Source organism: Nilaparvata lugens, chromosome 4, assembly GCF_014356525.2.
Source record: "Nilaparvata lugens isolate BPH chromosome 4, ASM1435652v1, whole genome shotgun sequence".
Taxonomy (NCBI): domain Eukaryota; kingdom Metazoa; phylum Arthropoda; class Insecta; order Hemiptera; family Delphacidae; genus Nilaparvata; species Nilaparvata lugens.
The window spans coordinates 1,647,726-1,673,635 of NC_052507.1; the positions used below are offsets into that span (position 1 = coordinate 1,647,726).

At 34.0% G+C, this 25,910-nt stretch overlaps 1 protein-coding gene across 2 annotated transcripts; it reads right to left on the reverse strand.

Annotated features, from left to right (window-relative positions):
* Nucleotides 1-5,783: 5,783 nt before the first annotated feature.
* On the reverse strand, nt 5,784-25,454 carry LOC111046167 (cilia- and flagella-associated protein 157). 2 transcript variants are annotated; one of them, XM_022331664.2, is made up of 10 exons: nt 25,026-25,454; nt 23,676-23,844; nt 20,005-20,107; nt 17,618-17,771; nt 15,449-15,572; nt 13,326-13,469; nt 12,206-12,316; nt 10,006-10,176; nt 8,152-8,288; nt 5,784-6,153 (listed from the first exon to the last, which is right to left on the reverse strand). In XM_022331664.2, exons 1-10 carry the CDS (start codon nt 25,130-25,132, stop codon nt 5,967-5,969), a joined length of 1,407 nt encoding a protein of 468 aa, XP_022187356.2. In that variant the 5' UTR covers nt 25,133-25,454; the 3' UTR covers nt 5,784-5,966. The 2 variants fall into 2 exon arrangements, with proteins under 2 accessions (XP_022187356.2, XP_039281434.1); XM_039425500.1 differs by lacking the exon at nt 25,026-25,454 and adding an exon at nt 24,547-24,581.
* Nucleotides 25,455-25,910: the final 456 nt, after the last annotated feature.

Sequence of the window (25,910 nt, forward strand, 5' to 3'; positions counted from 1 at the left end):
CCGTTGAAGTCATTCAGCCAAGCCTTCATCAGCGAAATCGTCATTTTTATTTGAAAAACTTGATAAAAGGTAAGTCTAGGCACACACCAGTTAGACAAGACAAGACAAGACACGTTTAGTCACAATACTTCACATAGTTGCTTATGAAGACATGTCTAATTGCAATGACTAATCGATGTGTGTTGCTTCATAAGCAACTATGTGACTAATCGTGAATAGTCTTGTCTTGACTAACTGATGTGTGCCTACCCTAAGTTATATTTTTTTACTTTCCTTGCCCTACTACCATAGGTAAGGAAAGTATTGCTTTCCAAAAAAATTAAGGCACCCTAATTTCAAGTTTTCTATACGTTTCAAGGTGCCCTGAGTCCAAAAACATGATTTTTGGGTGTTGGTCTGTGTGTGTGTGTGTGTGTGTGGTGTGTGTGTGTGTGTGTGTGTGTATGTGTGTGTGTGTGTATGTCTGTGAACACGATAACTCCATTCCTAATCAACCGATTGACTTGAAATTTTAAACTTGAGGTCCTTATACCATGAGGATCTGACAATAAGAAATTCAATAAAATTGAATTCAAAATGGCGGAAAAAATGGTGGATAATTACTAAAAAACCATGTTTTTCACGGTTTTCTCGAAAACGGCTCTAACGATTTTCTTCAAATTTATACCATGGATAGCTATTTATAAGCCCTATCAACTGACATGAGTCTCATTTCTATGAAAATTTCAGGAGTTCCGTAATATTCTTGAGAAAAATGGCGGATAATGACTAAAAAACCATGTTTTTCACGGTTTTCTCGAAAACGGCTCTAACGATTTCCTTCAAATTTATACCATGAATAGCTATTTATAAGCCCTATCAACTGGCATGAGTCTCATTTCTGGGAACATTTCAGGAGCTCCGTAATATTCTTGAGAAAAATGGCGGATAATGACTAAAAATCCATGTTTTTCACCGTTTTCTCGAAAACGGCTCCAACGATTTTCTTCAAATTCATACCATGGATAGATATTCATAAGCACTATCAACTGGCATGAGTTTCATTTCTGGGGAAATTCCATGAGCTCCGTAATATTCTTGAGAAAAATGGCGGATAATGACTAAAAACCATGTTTTTCACGGTTTTCTCGAAAACGGCTCTAACGATTTTCTTCAAATTCATACCATGGATAGATATTCATAAGCACTATCAACTGGCATGAGTCTCATTTCTGGGGAAATTCCATGAGCTCCGTAATATTCTTGAGAAAAATGGCGGATAATGACTAAAAACCATGTTTTTCACGGTTTTCTCGAAAACGGCTCTAACGTTTTTCTTCAAATTTATACCATGGATAGCTATTTATAAGCCCTATCAACTGACATGAGTCTCAATTCTGGAAAAATTGCAGGAGCTCCGTAATATTCTTGAGAAAAATGGCGAATAATTACTAAAAACCATGTTTTTCACGATTTTCTTAAAAATGACCACCGATTTTTTTTTCAAAGTTATACCCTGCATAGTTATTTATCAGCTCTATCAACTGGCAAGAGTCTCCTTTCTGGGAAACTAATTGGGGATTCACCCCATCCTTGAGAAATGGACTTTTTAACCTCCTTCTCGTGCATGAGGTAGGTAGGTAGAGCAGTTCATAAAAAGAACACATAGTCGAAATATTTCATCTGTAGAACAGCTGTTTTGACGACTTTAAAAAAAATCATCGAATTTCACAATTTACACAAAGGAAAAAGTACTCTGAAGACAACTATATCCACACATATACAGAAGTCTGATCGTAGTTTCAAAAAATGTTGCCGCCAATCGTCATTATGTTATTCCCCTAAATTATTATCTTTTAAGAATGAGGCTTACAGTTCAATGAGCAGGGAAAGTTGTGTGAGTGCGCCACACCAGATGTTTTTTGGGATGAGAGTGAAAGAACAGCACAGTATGAGAGACTACCAGCATCTAATAGCTTCGGGAAATATGACTTCCATAGTGAGGTCCTCGTTATAAACGTCAAACACTGCCATTACAATGTGAGTCTCCCTATAGAGGTAATGTTTGCTTAAGCATTGAATCACGTCAATAAAATAGACCGATTAAAATACAGGATCATTAGCTTTGTTAGTTAACTGATTATTATAGATTATGACCTTGAGATTATAGTCGTTTACCTTGGCTTTGAAGATTATTAATGATCACAATAATTCAATATACTTGATGGTTGTATTCATTTTAAACTGGCATCATTGTGTTGAATAAGAAGCATTTCGTGTTATTCATAGGAAAGCTGACAGTTGAAAAAAAAACTACACCTTAGGTAACCTTATAAGGATTGAAAAAATCTGGTGTGGAAATCATTTCTGGGAAAATTGCAGGAGCTCCGTAATATTCTTTTGAAAAATGGCGGATAATCACTAAAAAACCATGTTATTCACGGTTTTCTCAAAAACGGCTTTAACGATTTTCTTTTAATTCATACCATGGATAGCTATTTATAAGCCCTATCAACTGACATGAGTCCCATTTCTGAGAAAATTGCAGGAGCTCCATAATATACTTGAGAAAAATGGCGGATAATTACTAAAAAACCATGTTTTTCACGATTTTCTCAAAAATAACTTGACCGATTTTTTTCAAATTCATACTCTGTATAGTTATTTATCAGCTCTATTAACTGGCATGAGTCTCCTTTCTGGGAAACTAATGGGGGGTCCACCCCATCCTTGAGAAATGGACTTTGTAACCTCCTTCTTGTGCATGAGGTAGGTAGGTAGAGCAGTTCATAAAAAGAACACATAGTCGAGATATTTATCTGTAGAAGAGCTGTTTTGACGACTTAAAAAAATGACGACTAAAAAAAAAATAAACGAATTTCACAATTTACACAAAGGAAAAAGTACTCTGAAAACAATTATATATACACATATACAAAAGTCTGATCGTAGTTTCAAATATGAGCATGGAAAGTTGTGTGAGTGTACCACACCAAATTTTTGTAACTATAGATGGTTCAGTCAAGTGATAAAGCACGTTCTCCCATACGGCTGCTGCATTTAAATGCTTTTTGTCGTGATTGAGGGAAATATTTATTCATTTACTACAGTAAACATATTATTCATCATCTACGTAAGACTCTACAGCTCATGCATAATATTCAGAGGAATTGGCACAAGTGGTCACACTAAAGCTGTTAATAACAGTGTTAACAGTTAATAAGCTCTTGTTAATAACACGAGTTATTAACTTGACTGAATCGTCAAAATTTCTCTTGACAAAAGTTAATAACTCATGTTTCTAACAGAAAATTCCTTGTTATTAACATGATCTTGTTATCAATATAATTGACTGCCATATGATTTCATTTAACGAGACTATTCATATGATATAGCAGCCGGAATAAAAAGCAAAAAAATGTCTTCAAATTTGAATTGAAACATGTGTGTGATCATTAATGATCATTAATGATCTTCATCTGATCTAATGTAAATAAATTATAATGAGTTTACACCAGAGTTTAAAACAACACTTTTCAACATAAGTTAATAACATTTTCTTTTGGCTGTTAGTTTTGTTATCAAAAAAAGTTAATAACTTTGTCACGTGTTTTGGCTGCAGCTGTAGTTATTAGGGAACAGCTGTAGTTGTAGGGTAGGGATGCTGGGCGAGGGGGTTGCGGGGAAGATAGTAACCTGTTATTAACAAAAGTTACCGACTCTCGATGGATAACATAAATCTTGTTAATAACAAGGAATTTTCTGTTGAAAACACGAGTTATCAACTTTTTTCAAGAGAATTTTTTGTCGATTCAGTCAAGTTGACAACTTTTATAGCTCATGTTATATTATAACATGAGTTATTAATAAAAAGTATGTTATAATATAAAATGAGTTATAAAAGTTGTCAACTTGACTGAATCGACAAAAAATTATCAACTCCGGTGTAAATGCAACTCAACATGATGTTATTAACTTTTGTAATTAACATCAGTTGATAACAAGAATGTTAAAAACGCGTGTTATTAACTCCGGTGTAAACGCAGCTTAAGGCTGGTCACACACCGAATAGTCAAGACAAGACTAGTCACGTTTAGTCACAATACTTCACATTGCTGCATATGACGCAACACACACTGATTAGTCATTGCAATTAGACATGACTCCATAAGCAACTATGTGAAGTATTGTGACTAAACGTGACTAATCTTCTCTTGACTAATCGATGTGTGACCAGCCTAAGGATGGGCGTACACCGGATAGTCAAGACAAGACTAGTCACAAGTCAAGACAACGTTTAGTCACGTTTAGTCACAATCAGTGTGAGTTGCGTCATAAGCAACAATGTGAAGTATTGTGACTAAACGTGTCTGATCCAGTCTTTATTGACTAAATGATGTTCGCCTGGCCTTAGTGGATATGTTCATCATGGATGTCCTACCGTTAGCGACCAGCCTAAGGGTCAAGCCACATAAAGCGTTTTATCAGGCGTTCTCAGACTAGTTGGCAGGGCAGCAAGCTCTCTGATTGATTGATTAGGTTGGCGTTCGGAAATCAGCTGATAATCAGCCAATCGGACAGCTTCCTAATCTGCCGACTCGCCCGAAAAAAACGCTTTGTATGGCTTGACCCTAAGTATTGGTAATGAGCCTGATAATTTCTTCATAAATAATAATTTCTTACGTAAAATATTGAAAAAGCTTGATATTATATTAACTATTCAAAGATGGCCAATACATCACTACAATTTGATAGATACTTTTCTTACAATAAGGGCCGGTGTTTCCGAGCTCGGGATTTAGCTAAGTTCTAGACTTTAAACAGCTGGAGTCAGAAGATTGGCTTTCCAAAACGGGGCGTGGTCGCAGTATTCATGACAGTAGTCGCAGTTTTTATTGTCTCATTTCTATAATTGGAAATGTTTTATCTTGACAAAATTAAACATTCCTAAATAATTCAAAATAGCTGAAACTTTACACTATTTCCTCTATATTTAAATTTGTGTTCAATTTTCTAGTTTTTCGAAATTTAATTCAAACGTGACAATGACTACGACTACGCCCCGTTTCGGAAAGCCAATTTTCTGACTCCAGCTGTTTAAAGTCTAGAACTTGGCCAAATCCCGAGCTCGGAAACCGGCCCTATGTATGGCTTGACCCTAACTATTGGTAATGAGTTTGACAATTTCTTCATAAATAATAATTTCTTGCTTAACATCGTGTTAAAACTTGATACATTTTGATTAACTTTTGTAATTTATTTATTTGCCAAATAATTTTACAGACATAAATCTACAAGATTCACGAAATAATAAAGTTAACAAAAGTACAAAATTTTAGAAGTATACAGTACAATAATAAAATTAACAATATTATAAGTAAATAAATTTATATAAAAAGGCACTACTGGCATAAGTGGAACTTGTTCGCCAGCAGTGAGTGCGATTAAAAAATACAAATATTATAATATTAAAGATGTTATATATTAAGATGTTAGATATTATAATATTAAAGAACTAATTTAAAGATGGCCTATACATCACTACAATTTGATGGATACTTTTCTTACAATAAAACTTCAAAATAATACCAGAAAAAAAATAAAAATAAATTCGTATGGCTTTTGTTGGTGGGGAGTTCCCTTTCGGGAATGTTCCACCGCCTGAATATATAATTTAAGCCGTCAATGGGCCTTACGACTGTCATACTTCAGCCGGGACCGACAATTTAACGTGCCCATCCGATAATACCAGATATACTGTTATACCAGAAATACCAGAATACCAGAAATACCAATAATACCAGAAATGCTGTTGTATTGAGTGAGTTTTAATAGTATTGAGCCTTTTTGGACAATTATACTAGACTAGCCGGTATGCTAGTCTACAAAATGAAATCAAACATTTATATGTAAATTTCATTGTACATATAGTGGGTATTCTTATTAATTATGTAAATAATTCAGTATGGAGTTATTTGAAGCAATATTTATTCGAATTGAGCCTGTGAGGACGATTTTTTAGAAGTTTCTGAGGGAGTCGGAGACTTTTGTAAGTCGGTTAGTGAGACCGGTCCAGAGTCCAAGCTGGTTGACTCCAGCCGACGTCCTATGATGCCAAGATTCCCCGTTTCGTAGATCTGTCTTGTCAGTTCGTCCTCAGATACTGACACTGAGCTGTAAAATGATTTAACGAAAATTATCCATCAATATTCCTCTGAAAGTTAACTATAGTCCGAGGGATATTACTTTTCAGAAGAAGAGGAGAAACCAGTTTCTTCTTACACAGTTTGTAGGATGTACAGAGTGATTGTATAGTGGAGTAAGCATGCCTATAATTGCTGACACAAAAGTAGGCTGAATGCTGTTAGGTAGTGCCAGTCATTAGTCTATTAAAGAGCATCGGGCCTCTCTGTCTTAGAGAGAGAGTCCGTGTGAAAAGTAATATCTCTCGGACTATAATATATACTCGTACATTGGAGTACAATAGATGTATAGCAAGGTCTAACCAAAGGTACCTCTTAATTCATCTGTAGCAAATGATATTAATTTTCTAATAAATTTGCTACAGTAAGGTCCAAGTTATAATGGCTGTGGATAAACATAGGAGAACAGCGATGCCGATTATCTGCCTTGCCTGCCACTGTCCTCTATAAAGGAAAGCTGATACCGGTAGAGGAAAGTTAATTGACCGAGCAAAGTGAGGTCCAAGATTCAAGTCGACGGTTTGGCATTTCTCTTAATGTTTAAATGTTTTTATGTTGCGCATTTACGGCGAAACGTGGTAATAGATTTTCATGAAATTTGACAGGTATGTTCCTTTTTAAATTGCGCGTCGACGTATATACAAGGTTTTTGGAAATTTTGCATTTCAGGGATAATGTAAAAGGAAAAAGGAGCCTCCTTCATACGCCAATATTACCGTAAAAATCAGACTATAGAATTATTCTTCATAAATCAGCTGTCTAATGGACTATAATACTACCCGTTCAAAAACATCGAACATATTGAAGATGTATCTTTCCATCAACGTTAGTAGACAGTTGACTATTTATAATACTACCCGTTCAAAAACATCGAACATCTTGAAAATGTATCTTTCCATCAACGTTGTAGACAGTTGCAGCCAGACCTGATAAAAGCGCTCACACTCACATTCCGGGACGACACGTCACGGTACGATAGGACAGAAAGCTCTATATTTATTTAGAATTTTTTCTAGACATTTTAAATTGATAAATTATTTATTAATTTTTGAGAAAACATAACAAGTCAATGTAACTTACTGAGCGCGAGGTCTACTGTTCACAGAACTACTAGTTAATAAAGTGGAATTGACAATAAAATATGCGTTTCAATGATGAAGATGCAATAAGAGCGTATACCATTATTTTTCACATTAAATGAAAAATAATAATATTAGTACACCTCACTCCGGCTCATGCCTAAGGGTGCGTATTTTATTTTGCACTTTCCTATTATTTTTCAGTTGATGGCTATTTCATTTTTATCAAATGAAGTTATTTCTGTAATCATACATCAGGTTATTATGTAAACAAAAAATTATTTTATGTATTGATGTGCAAAATAAATAAATTTTGAATTGAATTGGATAATAAAAAAAAAAACAATTGAATGGTTTTATAGCCGAACCATGTTGTGAATAATGAAAAATATAGATGTATGTTGAGAAAGTGTACTTTGATCTTTAAATTTTCATTTATATACGACATAATATTCATCAGCTGTTCTTAGTGAGAATTTGAGTGTATTTTTGGCTTCAAAATTCATAAAATAACTTAATACAATGTGCAGTGATAATTAAGTGTAATATTTAAATATAATTTGGTGTTTTAATTTTTCTAAATTTAAAATTTGCATCTCATATTTATTTTTGGACGAAAGTTGAGCTTGAACTTCTCACAGAAGAAACATAACCTATTTTTTGGACATGTAATCAAAATTTGGGAATGGAATAGTTTTGGGCCAAGCCTGTTGTTCCTTCCCAATCATATTTATATGATTTGTTATTGTATCCATGAATAAATAAATAAAACATTATATTGAAGCATTAGAGTACCATAATTGTAAGGGTACTGAGATTTTTATTTTTATTTCTATTTTTATTACAAGTAGCCCTATACAGAAAAGAGATACCATAATTATTGTACTTACAAAATAGACGGTTCCATGCCAGAAAGACGGGCAGAGAAAGGCATGGCAGCTTTGTTGAACATGCCAAGCAAAGCGGACAACAGAGTCTGACGTTTACTAAGATTAAATGCCTCGTCATCTGTCGGTGATTGTTCAACCTACAAACATAGATCAAGATATTTGTTCAACCTAAAAACACATAGGTCAAGATATTTATTCAACCTAAAAACATATAGATCAAGATATTTGTTCAACTTGAAAACATATATTTAGAAATATATTATTGATATGATTATACAGGCATGAGCCTAAATTATGTTTGTTCAACCTAACGAAATTTATCAAGATATTTGTTTAACCTAAAGAAATTTATCAAGATATTTGTTCAACCTAAAAACATAGATTAAGAAATAGAAATATATTATTGATTTGGATAATATTATTGATTTGGATATACAGAGTGAGCATAGATTATTGAAACCATATCATAGGTTTTAGAAAACAACAAATAGTAGTATCACGCTTATTTTTGTGGCAAACATTGGTGTAGTTTCTATAATCTGTGATGACCTTCATAGAACACAGTCGGCTCATTGGTGTGGGGTGACAGGGCATCAGGAGGAAGCCATGTGCGTTCTGCGGTTCCACAAAAGCAGATAATCGGTTATTACCGTTCAAAGACGTTTCAGTTTATGGCCGTGAAAAATAAGTTGTGTGCAAGGATGTTATGTAATATTGATGAACTGAAACGAAGAATTGAAGCTGTGATTCAGGACTTCACTCCAGATCGACAATCTATGGCGTGGAATTGAATATCGTTTAGAAATTTTATGAGCAACCAACAGTGCTTATATAAATTTTTCGAGCTTGTCATGTGTTATAGATAAAACTTTTTACTTTCCTTGTCCTATTACCATAAGTAAGGAAAGTATTGCTTTCCGAAAAAAATTAAGGTACCCCAATTTGTAAATTTCTATACGTTTCAAGGCCTACTGAGTCCAAAAAAGTGGTTTTTGGGTATTGGTCTGTATGTGTGTGTGTGTGTATGAGTGTATAAGTGTGTCTGTGTACACGATATCTCATCTCCCAATTAACGGAATGACTGAAATTTGGAACTTAAGGTCCTTACAATATAAGGATCCGACACGAACAATTTCAATCAAATGCAATTCAAGATGGCGGCTAAAATGGCGAAAATGTTGTCAAAAACCGGAGTTTTCGCGATTTTCTCGAAAACGGCTCTAACGATTATGATCAAATTTATACCCGAAATAGTCATTGACTAGCTCTATCAACTGCCTAAAGTCCCATATCTGTAAAAATGTCAGGAGCTCCAATTTGCATCTATGCAAATTTTGATTTTAGATTCCCAATTATTAGGCTTCAGATAAAATTAAAACAAAAAATTCCAAGTGGAGAAGATTAAGCATGAAAATCTCTACAATTAATGTTCAGTAACATTATCACCTAAAATTTAAAATAAGCTCGAAATTCGAGAAAATGTTATTATTTCAATTGCAAACTGTTGGCAACTGTTGATTCTATTAAATCATTCACTATGAAGAGATAGCAGACCTCGTGTGTCTCCAGCGTTATTGTCCTGTCACCAGCTGGCTCAGATCTTTGAATAGTAGACTTGAGAAATGCGCGTGAACACTAGCGTCAGGTGATCAATTTTCATAACGGCAAGGAAAGTTGTGTGAGTGCGCCACACCAGATTTTTGGTAAATAAATTTGAATTGAAATGTGTCTTTGCAAGTATGGTCAGAAAACTATTATTATACACTTTATACAAAGATAATGTTATTATTCACTTAATAATGTTATTAAACACTTGAACACAAAGATTGTTTTATTCCATGGTACGGTACTTACAATAATAGCTTCCATGACAGCTTTAGAAGCCGACCTCAAGATACCGTGCAAGCGATCAGATTCCAATATGGCGTCCTCTAATTTCTTGTTATACGTCACTTGATCATTTTCTATCTCCCTCAGCTTCTCCGCTGTTTTATCTGACTTCTCTTTCTCTTCCTCCATCAATTGCTGGAAAAGTGAAGTTTTACAATTGGAAGTATTTGTAATATTCATTCAATTTTAAAATACCCATTATAATATAGAGTGAGTTGTATCACAGAATACAGCAGTAGTTTTATATTGTATTATAGTAGTTTTCTCTGGTCATATGTATGGGAACCCTTCAATAAGTTGGAGACTGTTGTAGATTTAAATACTTTAACTGAGGGTGTAATCACATACGTGCCAGTGCAAGCTTGGTCATCACCAATCATGCAGATGAGAAACAAAATGTGGAAAGAGCAATAGGAACACTCACACTGAACGCTTGCACTTGCTCGTTGCAGCTACAGACAAGTCAAAACGTGTTCAAATTTTGTTTTCCTACAGTTACGTTGAAAAGTGGCCATTGCTGCACTGATTACAGAACGCAAAGAATCACTTTTCCGCTCTAGTGCGGGAAAAATTTTTCTGCACTCCAGATTTGCAACATGGCAACGCAAAATACTTAGTAGGTTATATGGAGCAACAGTGCAGCAAAATCAAAATGAAGTTGGTAACAGTGACTGCTGTGGCTGCTATAGTGAGCAGAGGTGCAACGAAGCACAACGCGCTAATTATTAGTATTAGATATTATAACCAAGGACAACATTTTTATTCAATTTGACAATAAATTAAGGTTTTTATCAATAATAGAATTACACAGAAAAACATTTGATGCATTTCAGGCAATTTTACCCATAATTACCCACTTTTCATATTCAATGGTAACTGTAGGAAAAACTTAATGTGAAATACGTGCGCAAAGTTCCTCTGCTGCACTCAACAAACCATTCCGCCCTCGCCTACGGCTCGGGCGTAAACGTTTCTTTCGGTGCAGCAAACTGTCACTTTGCGCACTAGTTGCACAAATAACTATTTTCGGCTCATGCATTATCTGACGACTTGCACTTGCACATATTTACACGCATCCAATGTGATCACACTCCAAGTTCAGTTTAATTTTTGTCACACAACACTACAAAAATCAAGCAAAGCTTGGTAGTATATGACACGTCCAAAAAATTTAGTACAGTACTCAAATAGTATATTTCGCACCTAGAGCAGAAAATGAGATTTTTCCGGCTCGAAATCGGTTTTCAAGTTCGAGGCCATAGGCCAAGGACTAGAAAAGATTGAGAGCCGGAAAAACATTTTTGCCCATGGTGCGAACAATATTTTTCGCCACACTACAGGTATTGCTGACAAAATAAATAAAGAATACTCGTTATTGTACCTATCTCTAGATTTTAGTGGTAGAAGATTTGCAGTCAGGATTTCAGATTCTTTTACAATTTCACTTGGAATATCACGGGTGTCGTCATCTTCAAGCATTTTTGAAAATTCGGAATGTGCTAATCAACAATAAATAATTGAATAAAAACGGTTGCGAAGCAAATGCTGAATTAGTTTGATTCGAACTGAAATAATGGTGACTTCAGATGAAGAAAGTTGACACTCGCCCGATCTAGCGGATGACTTATTAACTATGGACTTCCATGTTAGCGGCTGGAAAGATTACTCTTTCCGGCCTAGGCCGGAAAGAAACCTGTTTCTTACGTCAGACGAGAGTCGTCTGCAAACAAGGTCTTTCAGATCTAGGGACTGGAAAACAGCTGCTTTCTGTGCAGTGTGGCGAAAAAGTAATTAGTTTACAAAGTTAATTTCTATTCTATTGTATAGCCTACTGTTGTGTGCAGAAATAAAACTTTATTTCATTCTATATTCTATTATAATATTACTTCAAAGTATACATATCATAAAAATATACTATTCACTGAAAAGCCTTATTGAGGCGGATTATAATACTAAAAATATGTTACATTTCATTACCTACCTATTATATTCAATAGGTATATATTGTATATAAATATTTAATAAAAAATATAATTCAATAATAGAATAGAATCTTATATAATAAAATTATTTTTATAAAATATACGGCAATCAATTTCATTTCATTAAATACAATAAATCTAAAGTACGTAGTGAATTTTTCCAAAATAAGGTTTAAGTTTACCTGTGTTTCTTGTAGCTGAGTTTCCAGTGACTCACACCTTTTTTGGAATTCCATCATTTTCTGGTGTTTTGATTCCAATTCTTCATATTGGTTAGTCATTTTCTCAATTACCTGTAAGGATATTTTCGAAAATCAAGATTTATTCCAAAAATAATAACCAATACACCAACTATACTTTAAAACGTTTCAATTTATTCATTCAAAATACAATTTCAATAGAACAATATAGACCAGAGCTTAATTTGTGCCGGAACGCACCGGAACGGCGTTCCGGTACCTCCCAGGGCGACCGGAACGTACCGTAACGTAGTTGCAGGTTCTGGCAATTTAAAGTATTTTTTTTCTTACCATTTAATTTGATCAAATCTGTATTTGTTTCACGTTAAACCTAATTAAAAATAAAAATAATTGAAAACAGACTTGAAACTAGGTTTTAAGGCTAAATTTAGAGAATTTTTCCGGGGGTGGACCCCCGGACCCCCTTCCACTGGGGGGGTATTCGGGCCCCGGTAGTCGGGCCAGCCAGAGCACCTCAAAATTTACAAATTAAGCACTGGTTAAGACATTTATTTTGAAATCTCTCTTTAGTGAGGTCCACGTTATAATGGCAGTGGAGAGAGATAGGAGAACATCGTTGCCGGTCATCTGTCTTGTCGATGCCTTCTATAGACGGTAGCTGATACAGGTTTATTGATGTAATATATTAACTGTTCATTCTCGTTTAGAATAATCAATTATATTTTTCAATAATTTCATAATGAATTTTCATAACTAAGATGAAATATTTTGTTGATTAATTATGAATTTTACATTGTTAGAAGACGATCTGGCAACAGAGCAAAGCGAGAAAGAGATAGCGCTATCCGCTTTCTTGAAAGATAGACAAGGATAGCTATACCATTGTCAATCAAACACTGCCATTATAACGTGGACCTCACTATAGCAATTAGCTATTCGCAGGATATTGAAAAAATAATACATTCTAATTTACTAGGCTGCAATTTATATTACTAAGAATATTTAGTGCAAAAAATGACTAAAAACGTCTAAATCATTTATCGTATCTTGAACATTATTCCAACTTCAACAACATAAATATTTTTAATTTTTCATCACTCACCTTTTCTTGTATTTTATTCTTCTTCAGGATTATTAGTTTCTCTTCTTTTTGCAATTCAATTTCCAGACGCATTATCTTGTCTTTGTCTTTCAATGCTGTGACATCATCAGTCAAATTACGCCATGATTCCATCAGAGCAGCTAACTGAAATCACATTTTATTTCAAGTTCGAAAATATTTCAAGTTTCAACACCAGAATGACGACTTGTAGACTTTATTGATTATTGTGAAAGATATGAAATATTTACTCACATGCGATTCGAATGCGTGGTCCAGTTATGAGTAAATATTTTATGTTTTTCATAATTAATATAGGGTATACACAGCTAGATGGAAATTCGATGAGCGCTTCTATACAAAAATTATCTGTTCACGGGCTGACAAATAATTTTTTCCTACAGTTACCTTGAGAAGTGGCCATTGCTGCACTGATTACAGAACGCAAAGAATCACTTTTCTGCTCTAGTGCGGGAATAGTTATTTGTGCAACTAGTGCGCAAAGTGACAGTTTGCTGCACCAAAAGAAACGTTTATGCCCGAGCCGTAGGCGAGGGTGGAATGGTTTCTTGAGTGCAGCAAACGATCTTTGCGCACGTATTTCACATCAAATTTCTCCTACAGTTACCATTGAATATGAAAAGTGGGTAATTATGGGTAAAATTCCCTGAAATCCATCAAATGTTTTTCTGTGTAATTTTATTATTAATAAAAACCTTAATTTATTTAAAATTGAATTATAATGATTAGTAATTCAATTGAAAATTTATGTGACTGCTTGAAGGCGGTTTATGTTATGTAAGCATTGAAATGACTATAATCAAGGCACATAATGGCAAGGCAACGCTGTTCTCCGCTGCCATTATAACGTGGGCCTCACTATGAGTGCAGTTACCAACTTAATTTTGATTTTGCTACACTGGTGCTCCATTAACCTACTAACTATTTTGCATTGTCATGCTGCAAATCTGGAGTACACAAAGTACTCACTTTGCGCACTAGTGCGGAAAAGTGATTCTTTGCGGCCTGCAATCAGTGCACAAATAGTCACTTTTCAAGGTATCTGTAGGAAAATAATTTTTCCCTACAGTTACCTTGAAAAGTGGCCATTGCTGCACTGATTATACAGAACGCAAAGAATCACTTTTCCGCTCTAGTGCGGAAAAAATTTTTCCTGCACTCCAGATTTGCAACATGGCAATGCAAAATAGTTAGTAGGTTATATGGAGCACCAGTACAGCAAAATCAAAATTAAGTTGGTAACAGTGACTGTGGGTCTAGCACGTTATAAGAGTCTTGAGGTGGAGGACTGTGGTGGATGACAGCAGTTGACAGCACACAGCCGCCATTCAAACACACATACTACATTCTATTTTATTTATTAATAATAAAATTACACAGATATACATTTGATGCATTTCAGGCAATTTTACCCATAATTACCCACTTTTCATATTCAATGGTAACTGTATGAAAAATTTAATGTGAAATACGTGCGCAAAGTTCGTTTGCTGCACTCAAGAAACCATCATTCCGCACTCGCCTACGGCTCGTGCGTAAACGTTTCTTTTGGTGCAGCAAACTGTCACTTTGCGCACTAGTTGCACAAATAACTATATTTACACTGTATGAAGTGCTGTCATAATAATAATAATAAAATGAAACAATATTATGATAATGTCATACTTTGAATTATCATAATATTATGATAAGTCAAATGGCTCTGTCAAAATGTAAAACATAGAAAAAAATAGTTATTGGGTTCAAGTACCCTACACAGAAAATCAATCTCCATATTTTCAAATGTCAACCTCCAGGTCACTCAGCCACTCTATAGCTTCTCTGGTAAGAGTGAGGAGGCCCACAACTCCTGTTGGAAATCTGTACATTGGACACTCAATGTACTGTTTCCCTGTTGCTGTTTCCCTGTTGTCAATATTTGCAGTAGCAAAAGTCTTTGGGGTGATTTACAGCATTTAATTAGGATTCTCGTTCAATAATAATTATTGATTGATCAGCATTTGGATAAATGCAATTTCCATCAACATTATTTGCTATGTGATACCTTTTTATGCTATATTTTCTCAATTTTTGCAACTAAATCTTGATTTTTTTTAAATTTTCACCTCATTATTAACAGCCACATTCTCTCGGATGACTCTTTGAGTTGTGGCCGCTATTCGCATCTGTGTGGCGTTCTGGAAGTCAAGAGAAAGTTGCAGTAGTTTGCTTTCCATGTCCTTCTTCAATCTGAAACACAAACAGAATATATATAATGAGGAATGTTCTTATGATTGAATTTTGTTAAGGAATGAAAAATTTGATTTGATTTGATTAAATTTTCTCCCTGGAGACTCTTTAAAGAGTATAGGAAATCGCCAAGGACTATTTGTCAAAAAAATAAAGGAATACATATAAACATATATTATATACATCACATTCCACAATGTACATTGCAATTTAATCCTCCCAAAAGCCTCATTCTCCATCCATAAATTCTTGAATACTGTAGTAAACCCCGTTTGCTAAATATTTTCTCAATAGCTTTTTGAAAATATCCTTATTCTCATTTTCTCTCAAAGCTGACGGCAGTTTACTCATAAATGTCATACCCATATAAGAAGGCTTATTTTCATACTGAGCTGTCCTGTGGTATTGTGCAGAAAATTTACTCTTATTTCTAGTGTCATAATTATGTATGTCACAGTTTCTTATAAATTTTTTATCTCTTATATACATGATCACTTCGAAAATGTACAGTGCAGGCACAGTGAGTAGTCCTAGATCTTTAAAATACTCTCTGCAGGACTCTAATGGCTTAAGACCTTTAATCGCTCTCACAGCTCTCTTTTGCATTCTAAAGATTCTATCTAAATTTTTGAGACTGGAGCCCCCCCAAACCAATATTGCATACCGAATATGTGACATTATGAGGGCATGATATACTGTACATGTTAAGATAGTGTTCCCAGTACTTAATCTTGAAATCTGCCTGAGTGCAAACACTCCAGATGATATTTTACAGCACAAATGATCAATATAGTTATCCCAAGACAAGTTCTGGTCCAGCAAGACACCTAGAAATTTCACAGACAGAGGTTGTTCAACATTCACTCCATTTATTTGAACGTTTATCTCTTCAAGATCTCTATAATTATTTCTATGTTTGAACTGCAAGAACTGCGTTTTAGTTTCGTTCACTTTGAGGTAAGCATCACATTAAGGAATCATTTTCAATTGATTAAACACCGTAATATTCATTTATACATTAATAATAATAATATCGAGTGACCTGGCTGGCTCAGGTCTGGTATCAGAATTTTCAGGTCGCAACTGATCAATTTCAGGGCCTCTGACATTACCTAACGACTGCTTTTTAGGCAGCCGGGACCGATGGCTTAACGTGTCCATTTGTACATTGATAGATACAATATCATTCTCAATTATGGATGATTGGGAAGGGAACAACAGCCTTAAAGCCTGTAATAATAATATATACTCACAATCTATGAAAACTTTGTATAGTGAGGTCCATGTTTTAATGACAGCAGTGGATATAGATAGGAGAACAGCGTTGCCTATTCTCTGCCTTGCCACTGCCTTCTGGAGAGGATAGCTGATACCGGTGTATCTGATATAATATCAACCTTTCATTCTTGTTTTAAATAACCAATTATATTTTATTCTTTAAGAGAATATATTGTTTTATGATCAAATAACTTCTACATTGTTAAAAACAATCGGGCAACGATGCGGATTTGGAAAATATGCCTACTACGGTAGTGCTATTTGCTTTTTCGAATGACATACAATTGTTTCCTACTGCATCAGTTAAAGGAATGATAATTATTCTCTACATTGGATATCTCCATTCTCAATTTTCATATAAATATTGGAAACTACTCACTCTATCACCATATTTGTCATATTTTTCTCAAAATTAGGGAACCAGTTTTAGGTTTATCCTGTTGATTCTCTCCGAACCATTATTAATTTGATTTTGTGATTGTGTAATGAAATAAATCAATACATAAGTTTTCAGTTTGTAGAGTTTAGAAGTTTACCCTTGCGAAGCATGGGTTACCTGGTAGTCAACACTTACTCATTTATAAAATAGCATCATATTAAGTTTCTAATATATCTTCCAATGAAGATGATGTGAAGCAGCGAAACAATTTAATTTTTGTTTTTAATCTGTTATATTAAAAACTTTTCAAAAAACAGGTACAATTATGTTATGTTATGAATAAAAAAATAAGTATCCCTGAATACATACATTTTAAGAAGATACTTACTCATCTTTGGCTATTATGAATTTGCGTTCCACTTCGTAGAGAGTCTGTTTGTGGCGTTTCTCTTGCTCTTCCATGGCTTCTTCCTGAGTGAGAAATTTGTTCATCAGTTCCTCTCTCTGACTCCGGAACTCTTCCAGCGAATTCAACTTGCCATCTGAAATTTAATTGTTTTATCAAGTATTTTCTGAAATTCCCCTCATATTATTCCCTGGTATTATCCTATACTATTAAACGAGCAATTTAATAGCGAGATTAAATAACGATATTCTCCTGCTACAAAAAAAAGCCGTGCGAATAATCACGGAATCACCTTATTTAGAACACTGTAGGCCTTTATTCATAAATAATAAAATTCTGACAGTAATAAATCAGTACATATATTCTGTTTTGTTATACACTAAGGAGAATCTGCATCGTTATCAATTAAGAAATACTGTTCACTCTGTTAATACCAGAAACAATATAGACAGATCTATATTCAATACCAAAGATTGTCTAAATCTTTAAACAGTTTTGAAGCAGTTGGGCAAAAGGTGTATAATAAGTTACCGCTACACCTCCAACAAACACCCCTAAAACTGTTCAAATTAAAGGTGCACGATTGGCTGGCAAAAAATCCTTTTTATAAATTAAGTGAATTTTACGAGAGCAGAATCAGTATACCTTAATTCTTATTGTTAGCACGTATGAACTAGCTGCCAAATTTTGTAATATTGTCTTTGTTATTTGTAATATTTGGAAAAGTAATCTAAATAGCAATGTAATAGTAACAATGTGTCTCTTAATGTGTGACTGTCTATATAATGTTCTATTTGTGTGACTTTGTCTTGTGCTTTTTTGGCTGGCTGACAATAAAATTGAATTTATTTATTTATGTTTATATGTTTGTATTTCACCGGATCTAGAAAACGGCTCTAATGATTTTCAAGAAATTCAGAACATAGTAGGTTTATAATATAAAAATTCGATTGCACTAGGTCTCATTCCTGGGGAAACTCGCTGAAGGACATTAAAAAGATAATTATTATTCATCCTTGGAAAATCAGCTGATAATAATTATTTCGTCGTATGTTGATGATGGAAGTGAGTGAGCGAGTTCATGTGTGTGGGACTGTGTCAAAATTATGACTCAGCTGTTGAACTTTTGTAATCATTCAATCAGGTACTTGATGCCGTTTGCAAAACAGCCGTGTTATTTTCAATCCTGATTAATTCCGGTAGAACCATCTTTTTGAAATGGTCTTCTCTGATTTGGTTCACGTGAAATTAATCAGGATTAAAATGTAACCGGCTTTTGTGGAACCGGGTCTTTGTGAGGGAATTTTTGCATTCCTCTGGGAATTAATCTCAATTTACTATTATTAGATAGAACATTTCTGTATGAACTATGAATATTATTATAATTTCTTCTTTCGTAATACATTTTTTATGCTTTTGTACTCCAGAGCGAAGATCGGTACCCCACAGTATTTAGAAGAAAACGGTAGAGGCCACAAAATGTGTGCGCAGTGGCCAGCCAGCTAGATTGCGTCATCGCCACCAACCGAGGTTTTTTTAACATCTATTGGCAATTTATGAAACTTATTTGTTAGTAACAAATGATTGGATATAAAATGACGTCAGCTACACCGGACATTCAGCACAAACATGCGCGTGACACCTACCGTCTTCTTCCATATACCGTGGGTACCCGATATTCGCAATAATTTGAACATTGTATTCAGATATATAAGTCAATAACGATGATAAATTTTCATCTTTATTATCTAATAATAAAGATATTACTTATATTTCTAGTAATTATTGTATGAATCAATAAATAATAATAGAATTATCATGACCAATCATCATGAAAAGTTATACATAATTATGTAGGATTAGAAAAGATATCATATTGATTCATTATTGATTCATTATTGATTCATACAACAAGTACCGTACATCATCAAAAAATGATAAAGAGAGAAAAAATAAGGTAACCTTGTGCTATTCCTCTCCTAAATTTAGATAAGGTTACACGTAGTCTGAAATAGGTTAAGTGCCGGTTGCACAAAAGCCGGTTAAATTTTAATCGTGATTAATTCCACGAGAACCAATTAGAGAAGCTGTCTTTTCGAAAAGCCTTTTCCGATTGGTTCTGGTGAAACTAATCACGGTTAAAATTTAACCGACTTTTGTGCAACCGGGCCTTAGTCTTGTAATTGTTCACTTCCCAAAATATATAAATTATACTGTGTTTTTAATTTATCGATGATAACTTATTACCGTGTTATTGAATTGTGGGGAGTATGCAGTACAAATCATTAGATTTTTTACTATTTTCATTGTGCATGAATATTTCAAAAATCAAGAATCAAATTGAAAAATATTTTCAAAGCTACACTCACTCAAAAGTTTGATTTCTGATGTCAACTGTTCATGCATTGTCTTGAAATCGTTCTCCATATTTCTGATTCTCTCCAGGAACATGGCTTTTTCAGTATCTCGGGCCTGAAATAAATTAGGAATCAATATTTTTAGGAATCAATATTGATCTATTTAAGACAAGATTTTAAACATCATAAGTTACAGGTCTTAATACCTACCTATAGTGGGGTCCACGTTATAATGGTATTGCTATCCTTGTCTATCATTCAACAAAGCAGATAGCGCTATCTCTTTCTCGCTTTGCTCTGTTGCCAGATCATCTTGCAATGATAGTCATTGATATTCATTAAATGTAGAATAAATGAAACAAAAATAAATAAATGAATAACATTTAATTGCCATGGTACAATCAAGTTATAAGCAACCTCAATAGTCAGTACATATCACAGAGTAGTCATAAAACAAACAATAAACATGCAGTAAATTAATTGACCGAGCGAAGTGAGACGTGAGAAGTCGACGGTTTGGCATTTCTCTTAATGTTTGAATGTTTATATGTTGCGCATTTACGGGGAAACGCGGTAATAGATTTTCATGAAATTTGACAGATATGTTCTTTTTTAATTACGCGTCGACGTATATACAAGGTTTTTGGAAAATTTGCATTTCAAGGATAATAATATAAAAGGAAAAAGGAGCCTCCTTCATACGCCAATATTAGAGTAATAATCATACTATAGAATTATTCATCATAAATCAGCTGACAAGTGATTACACAGATGTGTGGAGAAGCCAGTCTATTGCTATAAGGTCTACAGTTTAATCAGGTACTTGTGGATGAGAATACTGCGTGAGGTCTACTGTTCACAGAACTACTAGTACATGAATTAATAGGATCCAATATATTTTGGAGTTCAATTGTTGGTAAATACACTTGAGCAATAATATGGCCTTAAAACTATCCAGTCATGTAATTCTTTCTTAAACTTATTCGCATTTACATTATTTTCAATTTCCGCTGGCAGGTGCTGATTATAAAGTCTAAGCCCAAAAGTGAGATATACATTGATTTACATAGATAGCCTTTGATAGGGGATATCCAGATGTTCTCTACTTCTAGTGTTGTGCGTGTGAATATTACCTCGTTTCTTCCAATTATCCATATTTTGTCGGACATAGTGCCGGTTGCACAACAGCCGGTTAATTTTTAACCGTGATTAATTTCACGAGAACCAATCAGAGAAGGCCTTCTTGATAAGACGGCTTCTCTGATTGGTTCTCGTGGAACTAATCACGGTTAAAATTTAACCGGCTGTTGTGCAACCGGCACATAGAGTATGACCATAGAGAAACGATAGCGTAAGTAGATATCCCATGGTATAGGGAATTTATGTCGCAACTTTTACTGTTATCCCAAGCCGATAGTTCACGTTGTTCTTTCCTATGCAGCTGTATGATGCTGGTAGTCTCTCAAATTCTGCCGTTCATACACTATCATCCCAACAAAACAGTAAAAATTGACAATAATCGACAGTAATCGGCTTGAGATAACAGTAAAAGTGGCGACATGAACGCCCTATACCATGGGATACCTACTTACGCTATTGTTTCTCTATGGTATTAGTTTCTGTTTATCTGTCGACTCTTAACTCTAGTAGTTTCTTTTCTCTCATTTGTTAACATATTTAATTTTGCTATATAGTTTCTTTGGTTTTTCAAACCTCTTGTTCTTCTTCATTTGCTTAGCTGTTTTTCACTTTTTTGTAATTTCTTGTTTTACACGTTTAGTCAGCATTTGATTAACATTGGTAGTTATCCTTGTCTGTCATTAGGCAAACAAACAGCTCTATCCTTTTCTAGATTTCTCCAGATTATTTTTTGAAAATGTAGAAATATAATTATTTAATTATGAATATTCGTTATTAAATCATTGAAAAATATTCATTTCCTTGATTAATTAAATATAATTGATTAGTTTCATAAATCAGCTGACAAGTGATTACACAGATGTGTGGAGAAGCCAGTCTATTGCTATAAGGTCTACAGTTTAATCAGGTACTTGTGGATGAGAATACTGCGTGAGGTCTACTGTTCACAGAACTACTAGTACATGAATTAATAGGATCCAATATATTTTGGAGTTCAATTGTTGGTAAATACACTTGAGCAATAATATGGCCTTAAAACTATCCAGTCATGTAATTCTTTCTTAAACTTATTCGCATTTACATTATTTTCAATTTCCGCTGGCAGGTGCTGATTATAAAGTCTAAGCCCTAAAGTGAGATATACATCCATTGACTTAGATAGCCTTTGATAGGGGATATCCAGATGTTCTCTACTTCTAGTGTTGTGCGTGTGAATATTACCTCGTTTCTTCCAATTATCCATATTTTGTCGGACATAGTGCCGGTTGCACAACAGCCGGTTAATTTTTAACCGTGATTAATTTCACGAGAACCAATCAGAGAAGGCCTTCTTGATAAGACGGCTTCTCTGATTGGTTCTCGTGGAACTAATCACGGTTAAAATTTAACCGGCTGTTGTGCAACCGGCACATAGAGTATGACCATAGAGAAACGATAGCATAAGTAGATATCCCATGGTATAGGGAATTTATGTCGCAACTTTTACTGTTATCCCAAGCCGATAGTTCACGTTGTTCTTTCCTATGCAGCTGTATGATGCTGGTAGTCTCTCAAATTCTGCCGTTCATACACTATCATCCCAACAAAACAGTAAAAATTGACAATAATCGACAGTAATCGGCTTGAGATAACAGTAAAAATGGCGACATGAACGCCCTATACCATGGGATACCTACTTACGCTATTGTTTCTCTATGGTATTAGTTTCTGTTTATCTGTCGACTCTTAACTCTAGTAGTTTCTTTTCTCTCATTTGTTAACATATTTAATTTTGCTATATAGTTTCTTTGGTTTTTCAAACCTCTTGTTCTTCTTCATTTGCTTAGCTGTTTTCACTTTTTTGTAATTTCTTGTTTGTATTTTCCTTAGGCTCTATACCATGGGATATCTACTTATGCTATCGTTTCTCTATGATATTACCTCGTCTCTTCCAACTACCATATTTTGTCCGACATAGAGTATGGCATTGAATATGTTTAGATTTATATACGGTATATTATAGATTTAAAGATAGAATGAATGATTAGTTAAGAAAATTAATATTTCATCTTAATTATGAAATCATTGAAAAATATAATTTCTTGCCTAACAAAGTACAATTGATTATTTTAAGCGAGAATGAACAGTTAATATTACATCAATAAACGTCTATCAGCTACCGTCTATAGGAGGCGTTGACAAGACAAAGGATCGGCAACGTTGTTATCCTATCTTTCTCCACTGCCTCACTATCTTTCTTTCTCACTTTTTTCTATCTCTCTTAACGTGGACCTCACTATAGTATAGTCTCATACCCCCTAATAATGAGTATTTTCATAAAATGACGCCGCGCTTAATGAGTTTAAGTGGGCTATGACGTTTGGAGCTCCTCGTCAATTTGCAAGCTCTTATAACGTGGAACTCTCTATAGCAAGATCAATACAGTGCTTAGGTCAGCATTTGCTAAGGAGTTAGGTACAAAAATTATAACTCCTGACATTATAATTTGTAGGCATATTTAAAAAAAGGGGAAATTTTGAGACAAATTTTGTTGAAAAACTGACCTGTTGAAGAGCCGTAAGCCTCTCTTGTAGTTCACCGATTTCATCAGCTTTCTCTTGAAGTGTTCGTTTGAGATAGGCGATGATATCGGAGGAGTCCTCTTCAAGTTTCTGTAGCGCCCTCTTTGTCTCCTCATATTCCTCTTCCACTTCTGTACAATGTGCTTTTAGTCTAGAAATGTGGGAAAGCAGAGATATTTTAATTCAAAAAAAATCTATAATCTGAAAAACTGTATTTCTATTTTTAGATAGGCAATGATATTCTTTATTGATTGATACAATAAGTATATCATCAAAATGATAGGGAGAGAAAAAAATAAGGTAACCTTGTGCTATTCCTCTCCCAAATTCAGATAAGGTTATACATAGTCCGAAATAGGTTAAGTCTTGTAGTTGTTCACTACACAAAATTTTTAGTCCTTAATTATTTTCACAAAGTATCTGACCAATCTTCTTCAAGTTCTTCAGTGCCCTATTTGTATCTCCATATTCCTGTTTTCTTTTATTTCAGTTCAAATACCTGTATTTTAATACTTAATATGTTATTTCTTTTTCAGGAGTAAGTTTGAGTTTCTTTTCACGTTTTAAAATGTTCAATTATTATTAATAGAGTATTTTTCAGTTATTAGTGATGATTTAGTGAAGTATTCTTATTAAATTCGGTTTTCAACTTTTCTAAATTCTAAATTCCTAGTTTATAAATATTTTGGACTCAAAATTGGACAAAAATCGTGAAATGTAAACATAACCTATTTTTGGACAATTTCTATCCAAATTTGGGAAAGGATCAGTTTTGGGCTTTAAGCCTGTTGTTCCTTTCCCAATTATTCATAGTCGAGAATGATAGTGTATGTTTCAATGTATAAATAAATACATGTGCAGGCTTATTAGCATAGAGAAAATATAGCATAAGAAGATATCCTATGGTATAGGTTGTTCATATTCTAAATTTGAAGCCGAGTGTTTGTTAAATCAAGCCGATTACTGTCGTTTATTACTGGATGTTTTGTTGGGAGTGTAAGAGTGTAAGAACGGCACAGTAGGAGAGACTACCAGCGTCACATAGCTTCACCAGAAACAACTACTGGAACTATTGGCTTGAGTTAACATTAAAAATTGAAACATAAACGCCCTATACCATGGGATATCTTCTTATGCTTTAATCGGTTTTTCTATGGTATTTGTCCCAAGCCGTAGCCTATTAAAGCAAAAAATATATTGCTTCAATATTAAATTGTGAACTATTATCTTGATAGGCTACATAATGCGTATAAATTTCAATAAAAATGAATAATATTGTGAATAGTACTGTGTAGAATATTTTTTTAACAAATTTTGGATGAATTACCATACCTTTCTAATTTTTGTGTTAAATCACGATTTTGAGCTTCATAAAACTCTTTATCTACTTCCTCTATACGTAGTTTTTCTGTACCTCTTCTTTCACTATTTCGACTCATTTCTAAATATTATTAATATTTATCTACAAAATGTAGAATTATACAATAAAATCTGAAGCTTATACTGCAAATTTTTTAAACTTTGCTCTCAGATATGTCAACAACGTTCAATATGTTTACTTGACATGAATGTAGAAATTAGTATATAGCAAGGTACCTAGAATACTAGATAATCTAGTAACATTGGTATATAGTATGTTTTTCTATAAGAATAGAGTATTGATTATACTAAACATAAGTTCCCAGTTTTAGTAATAAAGAACTTTGAGATGTTTCACAAATATGTAAATTTAATTTTGAATCAATGCATCTGCTCAATGTCAAACTTTTTATTGCTTATTTCTTGTATGACCACATGTTTTCTACTGTGGTGAGAATATGATATTTTTCATTTGTGTGATATGCAATGCCATCTCGAAAGAAGTTTTTGTTCTTGTTTTATCGTGAATTCTTTGACTGTGGAGAATGAGCCGTTTGCACAGTATCAGTTTAAACTAAATTTCATTTTAAACTGAATTAAATCCATATCAAGTCTCGTTCGTTATAATGTGGTTCATTTTTAGTTCAAGCCACCAGCTGATTAAATTTAGTTTAAGCTTTGACTGTGCAAACAGCCCTAAGTATGAGGATGTGAGCTGCTTTTACGCCAAAGTTATTAACAAAATGTTTTTCCGTCGTTATAGATTCTATTAGATTGAATATAAATTATCATACACATGATGATCATATGTGTTTTTCAAGTTCCGTTCAATCTAATAGAATCTATAAGGACGGAAAA

Excerpts from the sequence above, each read along its gene's own strand:
- LOC111046167 (XM_022331664.2), bottom strand. The coding sequence starts at position 25,132 with ATGAGTCGAAATAGTGAAAGAAGAGGTACAGAAAAACTACGTATAGAG. Across the intron at positions 10,177-12,205 it reads CTCAGCTACAAGAAACACAG|CAATTGATGGAGGAAGAGAA; the intron begins GTAAACTTAAAC and ends TCACTTTTCCAG. Across the intron at positions 6,154-8,151 it reads GGCATGGAACCGTCTATTTT|CTCAGTGTCAGTATCTGAGG; the intron begins GTAAGTACAATA and ends ATCATTTTACAG.